An 18,914-nucleotide genomic window follows, 5' to 3' on the forward strand; every position below is an offset into this window, starting at 1 on the left:
AAAGAATCAGACTACAATTCAGGAGACCTGGATTCAATCCTTGGGTCGGGAAGATCTCCTGGAGAAGGGAATGGCTACCCACTTCAGTATTCTTGCCTGGAGAATTTCATGGAGAGAAGGAACCTGGCAGGGTACAGTCCATGGAATCGAAAAGAGATGGACACGACTGAGCGAAATAATGTTGAGGGAATTCCTTGACCTTGAACAAATCCTGGCATAAACTCAAGTTGGTCATAGGTTTTATACATTGTAGAATTCCATTTGCTAAGATTTTGTTTTCATTTTTCCGTGTCTATGATCATAATTGAGATTAGTTTCTGGTTGCTTTATTTTTAGTCTGTTTTTCAGGTTTCATAAAGTAAGTTGAATCAATAAAATGAAATGGTGAGCTTTCTTTTACCAATTTTTCTTTTTTGGGGGACACTGTGCAGCATGTGGGATCACAGTTCCCTGACCAGGGATCAAACCTGTTGCCCCACCCCACAGTACAAGCATGGAGTCTTAACCCCTAGACGGCCACAGAAGTCCCTCGAATATTTTTTAAAAGACATTCAGGTATTTCAAATGGTTTTCACAGATATAATAAAGGTTCCCAATGATCAATACTGACATGCATACTTTACAAAAAAAAAAAAAAAAACCAGCAGATAGATTCCTACTTTCTATTCCCCACACTACTGCTCCCAAAACACATTTTCTAGAGAGAAACAAAAATATCTAGTGTGGGATAATGAGTGGGTTAGGGGAAAAAGACTTTCTAGTAATGACATAATTAGCAAAAGCCTAGATGGGAGAGGAGAGGAAACACGTAATGCTCAGGTTCTAAACATTCACTAAAATCCCAAAACATTTCTAACAATTTTGTGTGAATTTTTTAAAAAACTTCTTCTGCCCAACTAACATAACATAGCTGTTGGGATTCCTTGGTAATAAAAATTCAAAGGTCTTTTTAGAATTATAACAGTTACTCCTACAAAGCTCAACTCTCTCCAATCCCTCCTAAGACACTGGAAAAGAGTCAGAATTCTATTTCTCAAATTTTCTCTGCAAAATATGATTTCAGCTCTGCTATCCACTTCATCTCCTGTGTGTGTGTATGCTCGATCACTTAGTCTGACTCTTTGCGACCCCATGGACTGTAGCCCGCCAGACTCCTCTGTCCATGGAATTCTCCAGGCAAGTGCTGGAGTGGGTTGCCATGCCCTCCTCCAGGGGACCTTCCTGTACCAGGGACTGAACCCCTATCTCCTGCACTGGCAGATGGATTCTTTACCACTGAGCCACCTGGGGAGCTCGCTTTACGTATGTATAGTTATTTCTCAGTTTACTCAGTTCTAATAATCACCCCAGAAAACTAACTAAAAGTCTGAGAATCCTGAAATTAAATTCACACAACTTCCAAAGTTAAAAAATGTCTGATAAAAATATTTTTAATAAAAAGTGAAACAATATTTATGACTCTTGAATACAAACTGATCTTAAACACGATGTTTAGTCTGATATTAAAATCTATATATAATAACAGGCATGGTGGAGATGAGAAAAGGTCCACAAGTATACTGTATTAAGGGTAAGTTTTTTGTTTGATTTGTACAAATAAACCACACATTGCTCTTATATCCAATGGGAAAAAGTGCTTCAACTCCAAGCATAGGAAAATCTGGCAACACCTGCAGAACTACATATAGATTTACTCTTTGATGCAGCAACTCAATCCTATGAATTTACCCTGAAGGTACACCTCCAACAATACAAAAACACATGCTTTAGCTCATTCTTCGCTGCATTATTTGTAACTGTAAAATATTAGAAATAACCCAAATGCAGAAAACATAGGAAACTGGTTGAATAAACTATGGTATACCATTCACAATAAGTATTACATAACTGTAAAAAGAAAATATAATAAAGATCTCTATGCGATGATATGAGTGATTTTTAGGATATGCTGTTAAGTGAGAAAAGGAAAGAACAAAAGAACATTTATAGGAGGTTACTTTCAAAGCAGAAGGAAGAGGAAATAATTTAAATTCACATACATATTAGGGACACGTTTTTTCCCCACAGAAATAAACAACAAAAAGATAATAAGCTTTTGGAACCTTGCTAATGTGTTACATATTCAAAAATTAAAATTAAGTCCACAAAGATGAGAGCAGATCCCTGAACTGAATAAAAACTAAACCAAATAAAACTGGGGTTGGGGGTGGGGGTGGATAAAGGAGATTGGGACTGACATATACATACTACCATATATAAAACAGATAACTAATAAGGACTTGCTGAATAGCACAGAGAACTCTGCTCCATACTCTGTAATGACTTATATGGGAATTGAATCTTAAAAAAAGAGTGGATGTATGTTCATACATTAACTGATTCACTTTGCTGTATAGCAGAAACTAACACAACACTGTAAATTAACTATATTTCAACAAAAATTAATTAAAAACAAAACAACAACAATAACAAAGAAAAATACAAATAAACCTAGTAGTATTTTGAATGAGTACATGTCCACATAGGAAAAAAACATTCAAGTAACTTCTGAACACAGCACTTCATACATCCTCAGTCTGTAAACAAAAGAACTATGAGGTAACCTTGAACGCCACCGAATGGGTTTGGGGTTTGCGGTGGACAGGCGTGTAGCTCTTCTGAAACTTACCTTGTCTGTATCACACGATTCAGAGGAAAGAAGGACCTGTCTCCACTCCATCTCATTCACTGCATCAGACAGTTCCTTTAGGAGGCCACCTCACCCACAAAGGCTCATCACAGGCTGCTCACCTCCCTGTCCAGATTAATCTGGTCCAGTCACTCACCATCTCTTTGTTTATTCACACAACAACAAAAAAAATTTTTGGCTTTGCAGCACAGCTTGTGGGATCTTAGTGCCCCAACTAGGGACTGAACTCAGGTCACCTCAGTGAAAGTGCGGAGTCCTAACCACTAGACTGCCAGGGAATTTCCCAACAAATATTTTTTGAAAAGATCACTTACTAAGGTCTCCATTCAGGAACTGGGCTTACAACTAAGGTAAAGACAGGCAAAGTTCCTGTCCTTGTTTCAGTGTAAGCAGACACTCCACAAGAAAACCAGTCAGACTACTCAACATATTGATAAGTGCTATTAAGAAATAAAGCAAGGGGACTTCGCTGGTAATCCAGTGGTTAGGACTTTGCCTTTCAAGATAGTGGGTGTGGATTCGATACCTGGTTGGGGACCTAAGATTCCACATACCTCGTGGCCAAAAAAACCCACCAAAACATAAAACTGAAGCAATATTGTAACAAATTCAACAAAGACTGGTTCACATAAAAAAATCTTAAAAAAAAAAAAAAAGAAAGAAAGCAAAGCAATCGGAAAGAGAAGATGTTGGCAGGAGCAGGTAGGGAGAGGGAAAAATTTTATTTTTTTGCCTTTAAAACTTTTTGTTTTGTATTGGAGTATAGCTGATTAAGAAACAATGCTGTGATAGTTTCAGTAACCAGCCAAGGAACTCAGCCATGCATATACATGTATCCATTCTTCCCCAAACTCTCCTCCCATTCAGGCTGACACACCATATTGAGCAGGATTCTCTGTGCTATACAGTAGGTCCTTGCTGGTTACCCATTTTAAATGCAGCCCTGTGTACATGTCCATCCAAAACTGAGAGGAAAGTACTTTAGACAAGTGCTCAGGAAGCCCTTCTCAGGGAAGGTGACCCATGAATCGAAACCTGATGGGTAATCAGCCAGATATGTAAGGATCTAGAAGAGCTGCAAGGCAGGGAGAGAAAATGCCAAGTGCAATGACCCTGAGGCATTTAAAGAATATAAACAAGGTCAGTGAAACCAGAGTGCAAAAAATTAAGAAGAAAATGGTACAAAATAAAAGAGGGAAACAGCCAAGAGCCCAGTTCACATGGGCCTATGGCCTTGGTAACGACTTTGGGTTTTCTTGTTAATGAAGAGTTTTAAATGGATTTACCTTTTGGCGGGGGGCAGGATTTACTTTTTTGAAAGATTGTTGGGTTGCTGCTTGGAGAATGGAAGCTAAAGGGACAAGTGTGAAAGAGAGACTCCAGTCAGGATGGTCAGATCGTGGGCACAGTTATTCGGCCCACTGTGACAAATCAGGATGGTAGCAAAGGAGACAGAAAGTCAGGGGCCAGATTGGGGATACAGTCTAATGAAGTCAAAAGTATACGCTGATAGACTGGTTGTACAGGGTAACGAAAGGAGAGCAATCAGGCATGGCTCCCACCAGCTGGAGAGATGCTCACGAACATGAACTGAGATGGTGAAGACTCAGGAATGTTCTGGATGACTTCTGGGGGAGCCAGGGACTTTAGCAAACTGATCTTGCTGGGGGCTGAAGGCCCTCCTGACGTATGTTCAGAGGTTCCTAAATGGTATCCTAAGGGGTGACTGCCCTGATCCCTGCCCCTAATTTCTGCCTCTGGCTTCCTCCTCTTCTCTCGGGGCTGTTTCCAAGCAGTGCTCCCTCTCTTCCCCTCACTTCTCTCCTTAACAGCTTCTGTCCCCTCTTTCCATGGCCCCTACCGCCTCTGATTCCAAAGCCCTCATTCAACTTCTTTGTCTTCTCTCTACCTGTCTTCTATTCAAGGCTCTTGTCCATTGCCCTCTGCCTTGTTCTTTCCTGTCTCCACACGAGCCTAAGGTTGGAACGATGTTAAGCATTTAAGTTGCCAAAAGATAAGAGGATATTGGTGGCTTTCCTTTCAGCTCCTTAGTAGTAAGACAATTTCTAGGGAGAGGAATCATCTTTGGTTACTGTTATAACTTGGCTTTAAACACACCGACTTGACTCCATCCTCTGAGGGAGAATTTAGGATTTCCTGTATTCTTAATTAGAAACTGGACTGGACAGATACATATCTCCAAAGTATTAGTAGGTTACAGTTCCAAAGCTCATAAATAAATTAACTGGAGTACAGTTTCTACATGAATTCTAAGAGAGATTCCCCAGCAGCCCCCATCACTTCTACATTTCAACTGTGGTCTAGAGCAAAGAAAGAAAGGCACAAAGAGAAAGAGAAACTAGAAAAAGTTCCTAATTCTCAATACAAAAATTTTCTTCTTCTCCAGAGGAGTGGCACAGACTGCCTAAAACTCTATAGACTCAAACCCGCTCCTCTACCAAAAGGGGAAGGGCTTCTTTTGAAGCCTTTGACCTTATCAGAAAAAACAAGTGAGAACACAAGATTAGTATCAAAGATAGGGAGGAAAACCTACTTCATCAGGTCAGCTGTTATTTATAAACTTAAAAACCAAAACATGAAGAGGTGAAGTACTGCTCAGGCTTATAAAGGGAACAAGAAACTGTGCTGTGTGTGCGCAGCCGCTCAGTCGTGTCTGACTGTGTGTGACCCCAGGGACTGTAGCCCACCAGGCTCCTCTGTCCATGGGATTCTCCAGGCAAGAATACTGGAGTAGGTTGCCATTTCCTCCTCCAGGGGATCTTCACGACCCAGAGATCAAACCTGCATCTCCCGAGTCTCCTGAATTGGCGGGTGGATTCTTTACCCATTGAGCCATCTGGGAAGCCCTGAAGAAGCTGGTGCTAAAAGACAGATCTTCCTCACACTCTGCATCACACCATTCCAGCATCTTAGCAGGACATCTGTGCCTCATAAAATTTACAATGACCTTTCAAAGCTATTTCTTTTGGGAAGATACTTAAAGGTGTGTTTTTTTTGATTTGGGGGTTTTTGTTTGGCTAGGAAGGGGTCTTAGTTGTAGCATGTGGGCTCCAGTTCCCCAGCCAGGGATCAAACCCCAGCCCCCTGCATTGACAATGTGGAATCTTAGCCACTGGACCGCCAGGGAAGTCCCAATAGGTGTGTAAGTGTATTTTGTTTTGTTTCTTCCCCCTAGTAGTAATTCTCGATGAAACTAAAATATGCCATCACAAATTTAACAAAATGTCAGAAAAGAAAGATAAAAAACATTTTGGATTTAACCTAAGTCTGCCAACTCATTATCTTCACTGTTAACACAATTTTTCACAATGAAAAGAAAAAGTTGGCAAAAATTACTTTAGTGTACTCTGGTAAACAAAACAGAAACAAACAAACAAAAAAAAGCAGTTTTGTTTTGTTCTTTTTTTATTTTTGGCTTGTGGCATCTTAGTTCCCTGACCAGGAATTAAACCCAGGCCCCCAGCAGTGGAAGTGCAGAGATGTAAGCTCTGGACTGCCAGGGAATTCCCCTGTGCCCCACCCCAATTCCTGCACCAAAGAAAAAAAAGTTTGGAAAATTAACTGTGTTAATGGAAAGAAGTGAAATTTATTAAATAATACTTTGTTTTTCTCCATTACACTTATTAACATGTGACACTTTTTATGCTGTTATTGACCATCTCCTTCCACTGGATTACAATCTCTATGAAAGCACAAATTGTGTCAGTTTTGTTCACAGCTATGTTCCCAGCACCTACAACAGTCATTGGTCCATAGGAGACATCTGACAGATATTTTTCCACTGCTGAGTGAACAAATGTTAAGTGAGATCTCCTTGCAGTAATTCATCACAAGACTGCTTCTTGAATGAACCTTCACAGATTGTAAATACAGTATAGGAGCAGAATTCAGTGAAAGAAATTAATCTGGAAAAAGAAGAGTCTAGTGAGTGACCTTGGTTGATTGCATGAAACATAATCACCAGAACACAAAGCAGAAGTTTAACACAGACGTCACAAGTCTTTCCCATTTAGACTTAGGCACTTAACAGGGCTGCCAGTGCAGGAGATTTAAGAGATGCAGGTTTGATCCCTGGGTTGGGAAGCTCCCCTGGAGCGGGGCATGACAATCCACTCCAGTATTCTTGCCTGGAGCATCCCATGGACAGAGGAGCCTGGCAGGCTACAGTTCATAGGGTCGCAAAGAGTCAGACACGACTGAAGTGACTGAGCACACTTAACCAACATGTCAGTGACACTGCTCACTGATACATGAGTGTTCTCTCTGTCTACCTCTCTTTGTGTGTTTTTCTCTCTACCTGTTACTTGATTTCAAAAACCTTGTTTGATTGTTCTGCTTCAAATAGATCAGAACTTAGTACAAGAAGGGTATAATAGTTAAAAGGGACAGTCTGGGAGCCAATATGCTGACAACCAGGAAAAAGAGAACAAAGCAGACACCAAAAAAAGCACAGGAATCTGGGTATCATTTAATTTCAATTCAAATATATCCACTCACAAATAATACATAAATTCCCATGTAAGTTTTGTTATGTCAGAGCACAGTAAATCATTTTCATACTGATGACTTATAATCAGGCTTATGTACTGTAGACTCCACTTAAAGGCAATAAGGAACTACGTCAACTTTATTAATTTTCATAAAATTAAAAATATTTTAAAGTTAATGAACTAAGGGGACAAGCAATTGGTTGGGTAATTCAGTCAACGTGGAACACCCAATCCCTGATGATGACAGCAGGTACCTTCCTGAAGTTTTGTTTTGAGGACCTGTAATGTGCCAGGGCCCGCACTAAGGTCTTTGTATACAGTTTCTCTGCTAAACCACTCAATACTCCTATAAATAAATATGCATCTTCCCATTTTCTAGATTTGAAAACTGAGGCTGACGGGGAGAGAATAAATACACGTTTCAAACCATAAAGATAGATAGTTGTACAGATGACACTACAGCAAGCTGTCTCCACAATACTAAGAAACCCAGGGAAATGAAGAATCAACTGTAAGAACCATCCATTGCAGGAAAGCATGGCCTCTTGGCCAAAGAATTCACCACAGCTTCCCAAAGTCATAGGCCTAGTACCCAAAACTATATTGGCCACTCTTTTTCATTCACTCTTTTTCCAATGGTTTCAAAAGACTGAGTACTTATTTGTGCCAGTTAATCAAGGGATTCACCAATATTTATTATGTGCTCACCTTGTACAACATTGTAATAAATACTGGTTTTTTTCACTCTTTCATTGGTTATTTCCCTATTGAGCCTGAAATATTTTCTTTGCCTTTTATTCAGTGAAAGATACAATACCATCACATTACAAACCAAGAAATGTGGGACACTCAGTTGAGCATGGGTGATGTGAATGAAGCCAAAACAATTGGTGAGAAAACATTAAAATGCAGATTTCTCAACTGGGAAGTCAAATTTACAACAGTGTTATCTTGCAAATGTCACCACTTTTTCAAGTTCCATATCAGAAAGATAATTTTCAGAAGTATTTCTCTGGTGGAAGCATATTTCAGACTAGAGATACATGTTTTCCTTCAATAATTTAAGAAATTAAGATTAGATATTACTGAACTATTTTTTTTTACAACCTTCTGTATATATGAAGCTCCAACTTACCATATCTGTGCTAAAACAGGCTGAGGTAACCCAGATTGAAAAAAAAAGTTTCTAGCTTGATCACCTGTAAATTAAATGGATAAAGTTTTAGAAGAAAATAGTGGATGACAGAAAAGTCCTATGTCAAAATTACAAAAATGAAAGAGGCTAATAATCTAGTAAATACGAAACTGAATACATTTTAAAAGCCAAATGATAAGTTTGTAAGTAACAATAAAATGAATACATCAGCATGGACTTCAGAACGTAACACTTAAAAAAAAAAGTGTGTACCATTATGTAAGGGTAGACTGTCTATGTTAATAAATCTGCTAGTAATTAAAATGGTAACAGCTACATATTATGACAAAGTGTACCTCCAGGAATCCCCAAGAAACTGCTGACCCATACTTCTACTTTACAAAAGGGGTCTTTGCTATTCCCATTTACCTACACTTCAAATTATTGGTACTGCTAACATATTTATGGAGAATGAGTAACAGTGATCAAAAGAATGACATCAATGACTAAGAATTAATAAGTTAAAGAGAACTGAGACAAACATACACAAAAACAAGTCTCCAGGAAATCTAGATTTCATTTTCTCTAAAGCTAATTCCTGAAAAGTAATCAAACAGGAAAGACTAGAAAAGGCAAAGTACAAAGGCATCTTTAAGGACACAGTAATAAACAAAATGTTTTTAAATGTTCATATCTCTTAATTTACTCAAGCTTCTCAAGCCAAGGTCAAGGTCAGAATTCAGGAAGTGTTTTTACTCAAGGACCACAGTCCAATGCTACAATTACTTAAAGAATGTATCCATTAATTTCACCAATTCCCACCAGTGATATGGCTAAAACAGTGACTTGGCATCCATTAAAAACTGCAGAAAGGCTTGAGTGCATCGGAGGAAAAGTAACTGTGAAAATACAGAATCCAGGCTAAGTCAAATAAGTAAAGTACATCTTTGGTCATAGGTGCCGACCTTCACTCTGCATAATAGACTTTCCACAGATATATGCACTACGGTAAGTAAAAATGTAAAAATACTGACTCCAATTACCAGTAATAAATCCAGATATTGGCTTTAAACTATGGAACTGTTGATCATGCTTTGCTCTTTCCTCTACAGTTATGGCCCAAATATCCAGGCTGCCTACAAGCCAAAGAAAAGACAAAGGAATTATTCAACGAAAAAAGAAAAACAACATGCTCACACACAGTTTCCACAACACTTATATGGTCAGTATATTATAAACCATTTGATAAATTACCATCTGTTTGTCCTTGGAAGTTGAGTAGACACATACACAGTACTATGTATATAATAGATAATAATAAGAACTATACAGCATTGGAAACTCTACTCAATACTCTCTAATGTCCTAAATGGGAAAAGAATCTAAAAACAGTAGATATAAGTCTATGTGTAACGGATTCCCTTTGCTGTACAACACCAAGTAACACAACACTGTAAATCAACTATACTGCAATAAGATAACTTTTTAAAGAAAAAAAAAAAAAGAGAAAAGTAAGAGTAAAGCAAGCAAAGAAAAAAAGACATTAACATACATTCTTTGTGAAAGTTATGGAAAAATTGAGCTTCACTAAATTAGTATTCTAGTTGATTCCATGAAAATCTTTTTGGAGTGATAAAAATACTCAAACACTAGACTTCAGTAACTTTTATAGAATGTAGATTATAATTCACTGAAACTGATTTTAAAAATGGGAAATGAGTATCTTGGGGGAAAAAAAAAAAAAACAATGACAAACCAGAGAAAACAGGGTTAAGTTCTTCAGTTTCAACTCTTGGACTGACCAAATGTTCCCTCATTTCTGAGACTGTCCTCACTTTAGGGCTCCACCAGGCTCCTCTGTCCATGGGATTCTCCAGGCAAGAATACTGGAGTGGGTAGCTATTCCCTTCCCCAGGGCATCTGCCCAACCGAGGGATCAAACCCACGTCTCCTGCACTGGAGGCAGATCCTTTACCATCTGAGCCACGAGGGGAACCCACTTTAGTTACGAGGTCTCCTCACATGAATTCACCAAAATAACTCTTGATTACATTAAGAAAAAGGCTTTCAGGAGTTCAGACGTCTTCCCAAATGGTGGGAACAGACAATACGTGACGGGGCAGGTCTGATGACAGTGATGGTCAGCGCAGCAATTCATTCCGTCCCTGGAAACGTACTTGCTGAAAGCCTTGTATGTGCCAGGCACTGCGACAGACATCAGGGAAAAGAGGGCGACCCAGGCAGATCAGATCCCTCACAGGTCCTACAGTCCTCAACGTCTGGGGCCCTGTCAAAATTCGTCTAGTAAAAGCAAACCCCAACAAACAAACAAACAAAACAAAAACGTGCTCAGTGATTAAGAAGGGGGACAAAGACAAAACACAAAATAAAATAGTAACATGAATGGTTTTGAAAAGATTGCAGATTTCTGCACTAAGAATCCCACAGAGACTTTTCCTGACGTGATCACAGGAATGAGGCTTTGGGCTGCCTTACTCTCTTCATGGTGACCAGGTGTGACAGTTGCCAAGAGATACTTTGGGAACTGTATCTCTTTAAGACAAAACAAAACGTGGCCAGTAAGGGAAACCAACATTTAACACTTTCCTAATAATCTTAGGGAAGATTACCTGAAAAGAAAATTTTGTGCAGATTGATGTTTCAAATAGATAAACTAAAGCAAAACAAAAATTGCATGCTTCAAATCCAGTCTTCCAAACAAAGTACAGAATATAAATGACCCAGTAACCTGAACAAATAAATTGCAGAAAACAACAAATCAAAACAGAGATGGGGGAGGGGGATGGTTCACTAACAAAGCAACTAAAGAGACACATGAACTAATTCACTGTGTCTTGTTCAGATCCTGAGTTGAACCAAACTGTAACAAAAAAGTAACACCTAAGGAATATCAGGGAAATTTTTAACAGTGACTCTATAGTTGAGAACATTAAGGAATTACTATAAATTTCATTGGAGTGGTAACAGTATCATAGTTATATCTTTAAAAGTGTTACCTTTTAGAAATGTCCACTAAAATGTCTGTGGATGAAATGATCTGATATATATATGCGAGGTGCTCAAAAGAATCCAAGTGAATCAATATTGACCATAAGTTGATTGATAATCACTGAAACTATGCAATGGGTTGATTGAACTATTCCCTCTATTTATGTGAATATTTGAAATCTGCCATAATACTAAGTTTTTAAAACTACAGTTCCAAAGTACATTAAAAAAAAAGAAAAAATCTTTGAAAACTTACCACCAAAAGGTGTGGGAAACTGAGCCATGGTTCTGTTACTTTCACCTTGCTAAGGGACGCCTGCAATTGAAACGCAACATTTAAGTTCATGAAAACTTCACTTCTAGGTACTTATAAACACACTGACAGGCTGTCTTTAATGACCTGAAGACTGACACTAGAGCTAGGAGATAACACTGCAAATGAAGGTTACCACTAAGGGTTCATTCATTCATTCCTTCTCTGCACAGCTTCTTAGTCCCGGGTGCAGTGATGGGCACTAAGGAATGTGGATGAAAGCCTCTAGGGCAACAAGAAACTCTCAGTCTGGTGAGTGATCCTGTACTATTATCCCACTCATTGCATTGTTGAATTTGTTATTTTTTAAATCTTTTTCCTAACCACCACATATACTAGTCCATCTGCTTGATGGTTACAACAACTGCTCTTTTTCATTAACACTAGTACACGCAGTGCACTGTCTTACCTTCTTCTTTTTTTTTTTTTTTTGGTGACTCTTTGCGAACTCATGAACTGTTATCATCAGCAACAGATGCTGGCAGTCATTTTTCCTGAAGCAGCAGACCCACTTCATTTTTGAGAACACACACACACAGGATGTTCTCAGTCCTGTCTGACTCTTTGTGACCTCATGGACTTTAGCCCACCAGGCTCCCCTGTGGAGTATTCCAGTCAAGAATACTAGAGTGGGTTGCCATTTCCTCCTCCAGGGGATATTCCCGACCCAGGGATCAAACCCATATCTCCTGTGTCTCCTACGCTGGCAGGCAGATGCTTTATCACTGAGTTTCCTGGGAAGCCCAAGTACATGCTGTGAGGCATGAGGGAAAAAAACTAAAATAAAAAAATCTGAATACAAACTATTAAAGAATTTCCATTTGGGGGACTTCCCTGATGGTACAGTGCATAGGAATCCACCTGCCAATGCAGGTGACACTGGTTAGATCTTGGTCTGGGAAGGTTCCACATGCCTTGAAGCAAATAAGCCTGGGCACAACTCCTGAGCTGGTGCTGAGAGCCTGCACTCTGAAACAAGAGAAGCCATTGCAACGAGAGGCCTGGGTATCACAGTGAACAGCAGCCCCGCTCACCTCAACGAGAGAGCAGCCCTGCTCATTACAGCTAGAGAAAAGCCTGCGTAGCAATGAAGACCCGGCACAGTCATAAAGAAAGAAATAAAGAGAACCGAATGGAACATCTGTGAAGTAGTTAGCCTGGAAAACTAACCAGAGTGAAGCTGGGGGGTGGGGTGTACTGTCCCACACAATAAAAGCTCTGGTAGACAAAAAAGACCACAGAAGGGAAACCAGTGGGTTTGTTGTGTTAAAGTGTTGAAGCAGACCACAAGAAAACTGAATGTGGGAAATAAGTAATAGAATTTTGCCAGATAAGCCCAAAAAGCTTTTATTTTTGTACAAAAAAGTCAAGTGTAAGCATTTATCAAATGGAAGTTGAAAGTCTTATATTAAAAAAAAATCTAACAGTGAGGTTTAAAAACACAAAACAGGAGTGAGTGAAGGCAGAAGTTCAACACATACAATGGGATTTCAACCCATACAACCAGTTCAGCTAAGGTGAGCTATCTGTAACAGGGGATATAGAGCTATCAATAATATAACCCCCGAGCCAAAGACTGGTACAGTGAGCAGTGGGCAAGCAAGCAAAGCTTCATCTGCATTTACAGCCACTCCCCTTCACTCCCATGACCGCTTGAGATCCCAAATAGCTGTGGCCTTAGAGGTATGTATGAGTCAACTCGAACTCTCCATATGTTTAGGATTGAAGTCAAGGCAGAATATCCTGAGATTGCCATAAAAGCACTGAAAAGCCTGCTTCCATTTCCAGTATCCTATCTTTGCGAAACATGAGATTATGGAGTAAACTGGACATAAGCAAGCACACTTTGGATGTCACTGTCTCCCATCATCCCCAGATGGGACCATCTAGTTGCAGGAAAACAAGCTTAGGGCTCCCACTGAGTCTGCATTATGGTGAGTGGGATAATTATTTCATTATATATCACAATGTAATAATAAAAGAAGTAAGAATTATCCTGAAACTGTATTTCCCTCTGTGGAAAAACTGTCTTCCATGAAACTGGTCCCTAGTGCCAAAAAGGTTGGGGATTGCTGATCTACAATGAAAATACACAGGAACGTAGGCATCTACATAAAGGAAACTAGAGATGGGTGTTCTTCTCCCTGAAGAATCAGGGATGCAGGGCCATTGCCTCAGAACAAGTGCAGAAAGCTCACCAGCTGATGCAATATTCTGGGGAAGATCTGTTCTTCATCAGAGAAGGCAGCACCATGCACACAAGCCTGTCCACCCAACTTTATTAACACTTAGCATTTCTATTTCCTGTAGCCTTTTCTCTATAAATATGTAATTGTTTCCTTCTTTTGCACACTTTACATTATAAAAAAATACTTTCCCCAAGTTGGGCTTCCCTGGTAGCTCAGCTGGTAAAGAATCCTCTCCAATGCAGGAGACCCCGGTTCGATTCCTGTTGGGAAGTTCCACAAGAGAAGAGATAGGTTACCCACTCCAGTATCTTGGGATTCCCTGGGGGCTCAACTGGTGGGTTCAATCCGTGGGTTGGGAAGATCCCCTGGAGAAGGGAATGGCTACCCACTCCAATATTCTGGCCTGGAGAATTTCCTTACAAAGAGTCGGACATGACTGAGCGACTTTCACTTCCCCAAGTTATTAAAAACCTTTCATAAACACATTGCTGGACTTACTTATATCTTTTTAGAGTGAGGCAAACATTCCTATATTTACATATTAAAAAATAGAAAAACACTTGGACTAAATATTGAGCAATCAAGAAATAGTAAATAGTAGTTTGAAAAGTTTGGCTAAATGTTAGGATTTTTAAGCCAAAAGCTAAAACATGTTTGAGAAAAGTCTTTAACCTTTCTTCATTTCAGCTTCAGAAAGGGGAGCTAATCACAGAAAGTTACAAAATAAATATGATTCTGAATTTCAATATTTACATTAAAATTCAAATTTTAATGTATTTAAAGTAGAAGACACCTCTGTAAATTTATATTTATAAAAGTGATAGGTCATCCTTAAAACAGTATTAAAATGTCACTTTGCATAAAAACTGTGTTAAAATACATTTGTTATTTGATTCAGTGTTTTGCTATTATAAAGGGAGATTACTCAAAAAATATTAAATGATTTCAAAAAATAAAATACAAAATATGTATAATTGGTCTCTAGCACACTAAAATACAACAAAAAAGGCAAAAATTAACTATGAGGAATAAAATTTCTAAACTCAATTATTGGCACAATTTAAAACTTTTAACTTTATATTAAATAAACTTTGCAAAACATCTTTAAAAATAGGTATGTCATATAATTCTTCCTAACTTCCTGGAGGTTTGAAAATTTTCTAACACATTATAAAATTAAAGGGGGGGAATAGGTAAATATAAAAATGAGCATTGGGATGAGTTAATTCAAACGTGTACTCATTCACAGAAAAAGAAATCCTCACAATTACACAATTCCAGTAATTAGCAGAATTCTAACAACCAAAACAGAATTTAGTTAAGGATTAGTGATCGAAAGACCAAAATGAGATTATGAGCATACAGTATCTATTTTTATACTTAATTAATGCCCACACTCTCACAACATCTTGGAATCATCTTATATAAAGAAGCAAAATGGGTGAGAGGACTTGGGAGACTGGGGTTGTGCCTATACACTATTGAACTATGCATAAAATAGATAACTGATGAGAATGTACTGGATAGCACAGGGAACTCCACTTAATGCGCTGTGTGAACCGAGTGGGAATGAAGGCCAAACGGGAGGCGATACATGTATGTGTATGGCTGATTCATTCTGCTGTACAGTAGAAACTAACAGGGGCTTCCCTCGTAGCTCAACTGGTAAAGAATCCACCTGCAATGCAGGAGACCTAGGTTCAATCCCTGGGTTGAGAAGATCCACTGGAGGAGGAAATGGCAACCCACTCCACTATTCTTGTCTGGAGAATCCCATGAACAGAGGAGCCTGGTGGGTGGGGTTGCAAAGAGGAGCCTGGTCCATGGGGTTGCAAAGAGTCGGGACACGATGAAGCATAGCACAGCAAAGAAACTAACAGAACATTGTAAAGCAACTACACTCCAATAAAAATTATTCTGTTTTAAAGCAAGAAGGAAAAGTCCCAATAACTAGACAAGCAAAACCTACAGAAGAGGCAGAGACTTGAACTAATGCTGTGAACACATCACTGAACTATGTTGGTTGCTAGATTCCTAACCAGAGAATACTTGGTCTCAATATTTAAAGATATAATCTTAATATAAGAGAAGGTATTTTATCTACAATGGAACATTTATAAGCACTATTCTTTTTGTTGTTATTTTTGTTCTTTAGCCACTAAGTGCAGTCCAAATTCTTTGAGACTCCATGGACTGTACCCACCAGGCTCCTCTGTCCATGAAATTTTCCAGGCAAGAATACTGGAGTGGGTTGTCATTCCCTCTTCCAGGGTACCTTCCCAAGTCAGGGATCACACTCTCATCTCCTGCATTGGCAAGAGGATTCTTTACCAAACACTGAGTCTTATCAAATCACTGAGCTTTACCGAACACTGAGCCAAAGACTGATTCTTTACCAAACCAGCTGCTGCTGCTACGTCACTGCAGTCGTGTCCGACTCTGTGTGACCCCACAGACTGCAGCCACCAGGCTCCCCCGTCCCTGGGATTCTCCAGGCAAGAACACTGGAGTGGGTTGCCATTTCCTTCTCCAATGCATGAAAAGTGAAAAGTGAAAGTGAAGTTGCTCAGTTGTGTCCGACTCTTAGCGACCCCATGGACTGCAACCTACCAGGCTCCTCCATCCATGGGATTTTCCAGGCAAAGTACTGGAGTGGGGTGCCATTGCCTTCTCCGAACCAGGGGAGCCTTAAATTTACAGTATTCCAACAGTTCTAGATTGCAGGCAACTACTCATGCTGCCAGAGAAAGGCAAGCTGGCTAGAAGGTATCAGAAGTCAGAGAGGTAAGGAAACAAGAGACTATTCTTCTTCATATTTAAAATAACTTTATCACTGGCCTGCATTTTCACAGATCTATTGTCTACATGCAGTTCACAGTGTCCTTTTCTAATATTCAGGCTAATTTATTTGAAGCAGATTTTCGTGGTACTAAGGCAATAAACTTTACATTCATTTCTTACAAAAATTTATTTTTAAAATTTTGTTGTAAAGTTGATCAAAAGGTTTAGTTTTATGTTAAAGGACCTACAGGATAGCAAGGTACAGAAGAAAAATTTTTAATTTCTGGAAATTTGGCATCAGTTAAACATTGAGAAAGAAAGGAAAAGAAAACTGTCAAAATGTGAGACAAAAATGAAAGTATAAGCAACAATAAAATACCTTGTAAGGTACAAAAATATTTTCAGGAATACACAAAAGTACATAACATATCATGATATTATCTGGTATTTGAGAGTTGTGATGGTCTGGTTTCAGGCGCTGTTCTACTCATATTCAACCACTACCATCACCACCACTATCCCACCCCATCCTACTCCCTCATTCTAGAATAAAAATGGAAAGGAATCACAAAAATTAAAATTAAAACAAAAACTACATCCCCCATATCTCTTACTTTTGGAGGCCATTACATCTCTAAGAATTCAAAATTAGAAAACCTTAAAAAACGAAATCTCTATTATTTAAAAAAAAATAAAAGTCTGCAATGAACAGAAAACAACTAGAGGAGTTTAGACCCCTGCATTTTAAGCAAGCCTTACACCAAATTCCAGTCCTGTGAAAAACGAGCAGGAGAAGAACAAAAGGCAGAAAGTTGCCCTGTAAGATTACACATAAAGGCAAGATGTACACAAAGGTCTTTTGAAATACAGAGAAAAGGTACCGAAAGCCACACAATACATGGACAAAGGAACTGACAAATCTCAAACATACAGCCAACCTGATCAATGCCGAATTGTCATGTCTGAAGTCATGGACCTCAAATGCAGCTTCTAAACGTGCCACTGTTTGAAGTTGAACAAGATGGCCTGTAAGGGATGTGCAGCTTGCTCACGAGTAAGATTTTAAAACTGCATGAAGGGTAAAGAACCCAATAAAAGAGAGAACTGAGTTCAAAGAGACAATGTCAATGTTCTATCTGAAAAGCTGGAGTGAATATTCAAGCTGTCCTCTCAAAAGAGAACAGGCATGCCTCCCAGGTTTCCGTTGTTGGGGGAAGGGGTGGTGGCCGGGGAACGAGGTGAGAAGGGGACGGGTCAGGAGCGGCCAGTGGCCAGCAAGCACTGTCAGGCCCAGCTGTCAGCACGTCTCTGGGCAACACACACTGGCATTTCAGACGACGCGTCCACTCACCCCTGCTTACATTCCACAAAGAGAAATGCCAAGGCATCTTGCCTATGGAGCTCATGGAGCAGATTTTTAACCTTAGTTCTCCTAAATCACCCTTATTTTAATATTTGCAATAGGAGAGAATTCAGCAGGGAGCAATAAAACCAAAGCATAGCTACAAAGTTGAAAAATGAGGGACAGAAAACAAAAAGACAGAATAAAGGCATTCTTGTTTTAAGAGAGAAATGGAAATTAACCAGCCCCTCTCTGAAGCTTATTGGCACCTCCAGACCACCAACCAGTTGCCAAGTCACATCTAAGAAGTCAGTCATTAACTTACAGCTTGTCTAACGCTTCTAAGAAATCAGATTCTAGAACACTCACTAAGCTGCAGATAGGATAACCATTCATAAAGCTTCAATAAGTAAGGGACTTTATTTCTTCCAGAAGGTCCCATTTTCAAGAGGGTTATTAAGAATAAAACAGTTATCACTGAAAAAAAAAACCAAAACAGTATCATTGAAAGGCACTAAAAGCTGAAAAAGTAATTCCTGGAAGAAAGCAGATTACCCCAAATCAAACATCACTAATTTTAAGAATCCATGAGTGGATATGTATATATACAGCTGATTCACACTATTGCACAGCAGATACTAACAAAACACTGCAAAGCAATTATATACCTATTAAAAAATAATTTAAAACAACATAAAATTAAAAACTATATAAGATACCATCAAAAAAAAATCGATGAGTGGGAGAGGGGCATTTCAGACTAAATTTTATTTTAAATATAAATCTTTTGGAATTTTAAGATTATCTGCCAATTAATGAGATTATATAAATTTAACATATTATCAACTCACTTTCCAGTTTCTTCCCAAATAAAAATAAGGGACAAAAAATTGAAAATTTCACAGGTAACTGTAAACAGTTATCACATGGGGGAAAAAAAAGTAA

The 18,914-nt window shown here is 38.9% G+C and overlaps 1 protein-coding gene across 6 annotated transcripts in view; it reads right to left on the minus strand.

Annotated features, from left to right (window-relative positions):
* ITSN1 (intersectin 1) overlaps window positions 1-18,914 on the minus strand; it is a 252,754-nt gene that overhangs the window by 166,950 nt on the left and 66,890 nt on the right. For 5 of the 6 annotated variants that reach the window (XM_070365814.1, XM_070365651.1, XM_070365712.1 and 2 more), the window contains 3 exons: window positions 11,601-11,660; window positions 9,379-9,471; window positions 8,336-8,399 (listed from right to left, as the gene is read on the minus strand). In XM_070365814.1, coding sequence (XP_070221915.1) covers window positions 8,336-8,399; window positions 9,379-9,471; window positions 11,601-11,628 — 185 coding nt within the window. In that variant the 5' untranslated portion in view covers window positions 11,629-11,660. Of the gene's footprint in view, window positions 1-8,335; window positions 8,400-9,378; window positions 9,472-10,512; window positions 10,614-11,600; window positions 11,661-18,914 lie in introns of those variants that run through there. The other variant, XM_070365766.1, reaches the window with a different exon arrangement.

This window comes from Bos mutus, chromosome 1 (genome assembly GCF_027580195.1).
Source record: "Bos mutus isolate GX-2022 chromosome 1, NWIPB_WYAK_1.1, whole genome shotgun sequence".
Classification (NCBI taxonomy): Eukaryota; Metazoa; Chordata; class Mammalia; order Artiodactyla; family Bovidae; genus Bos; species Bos mutus.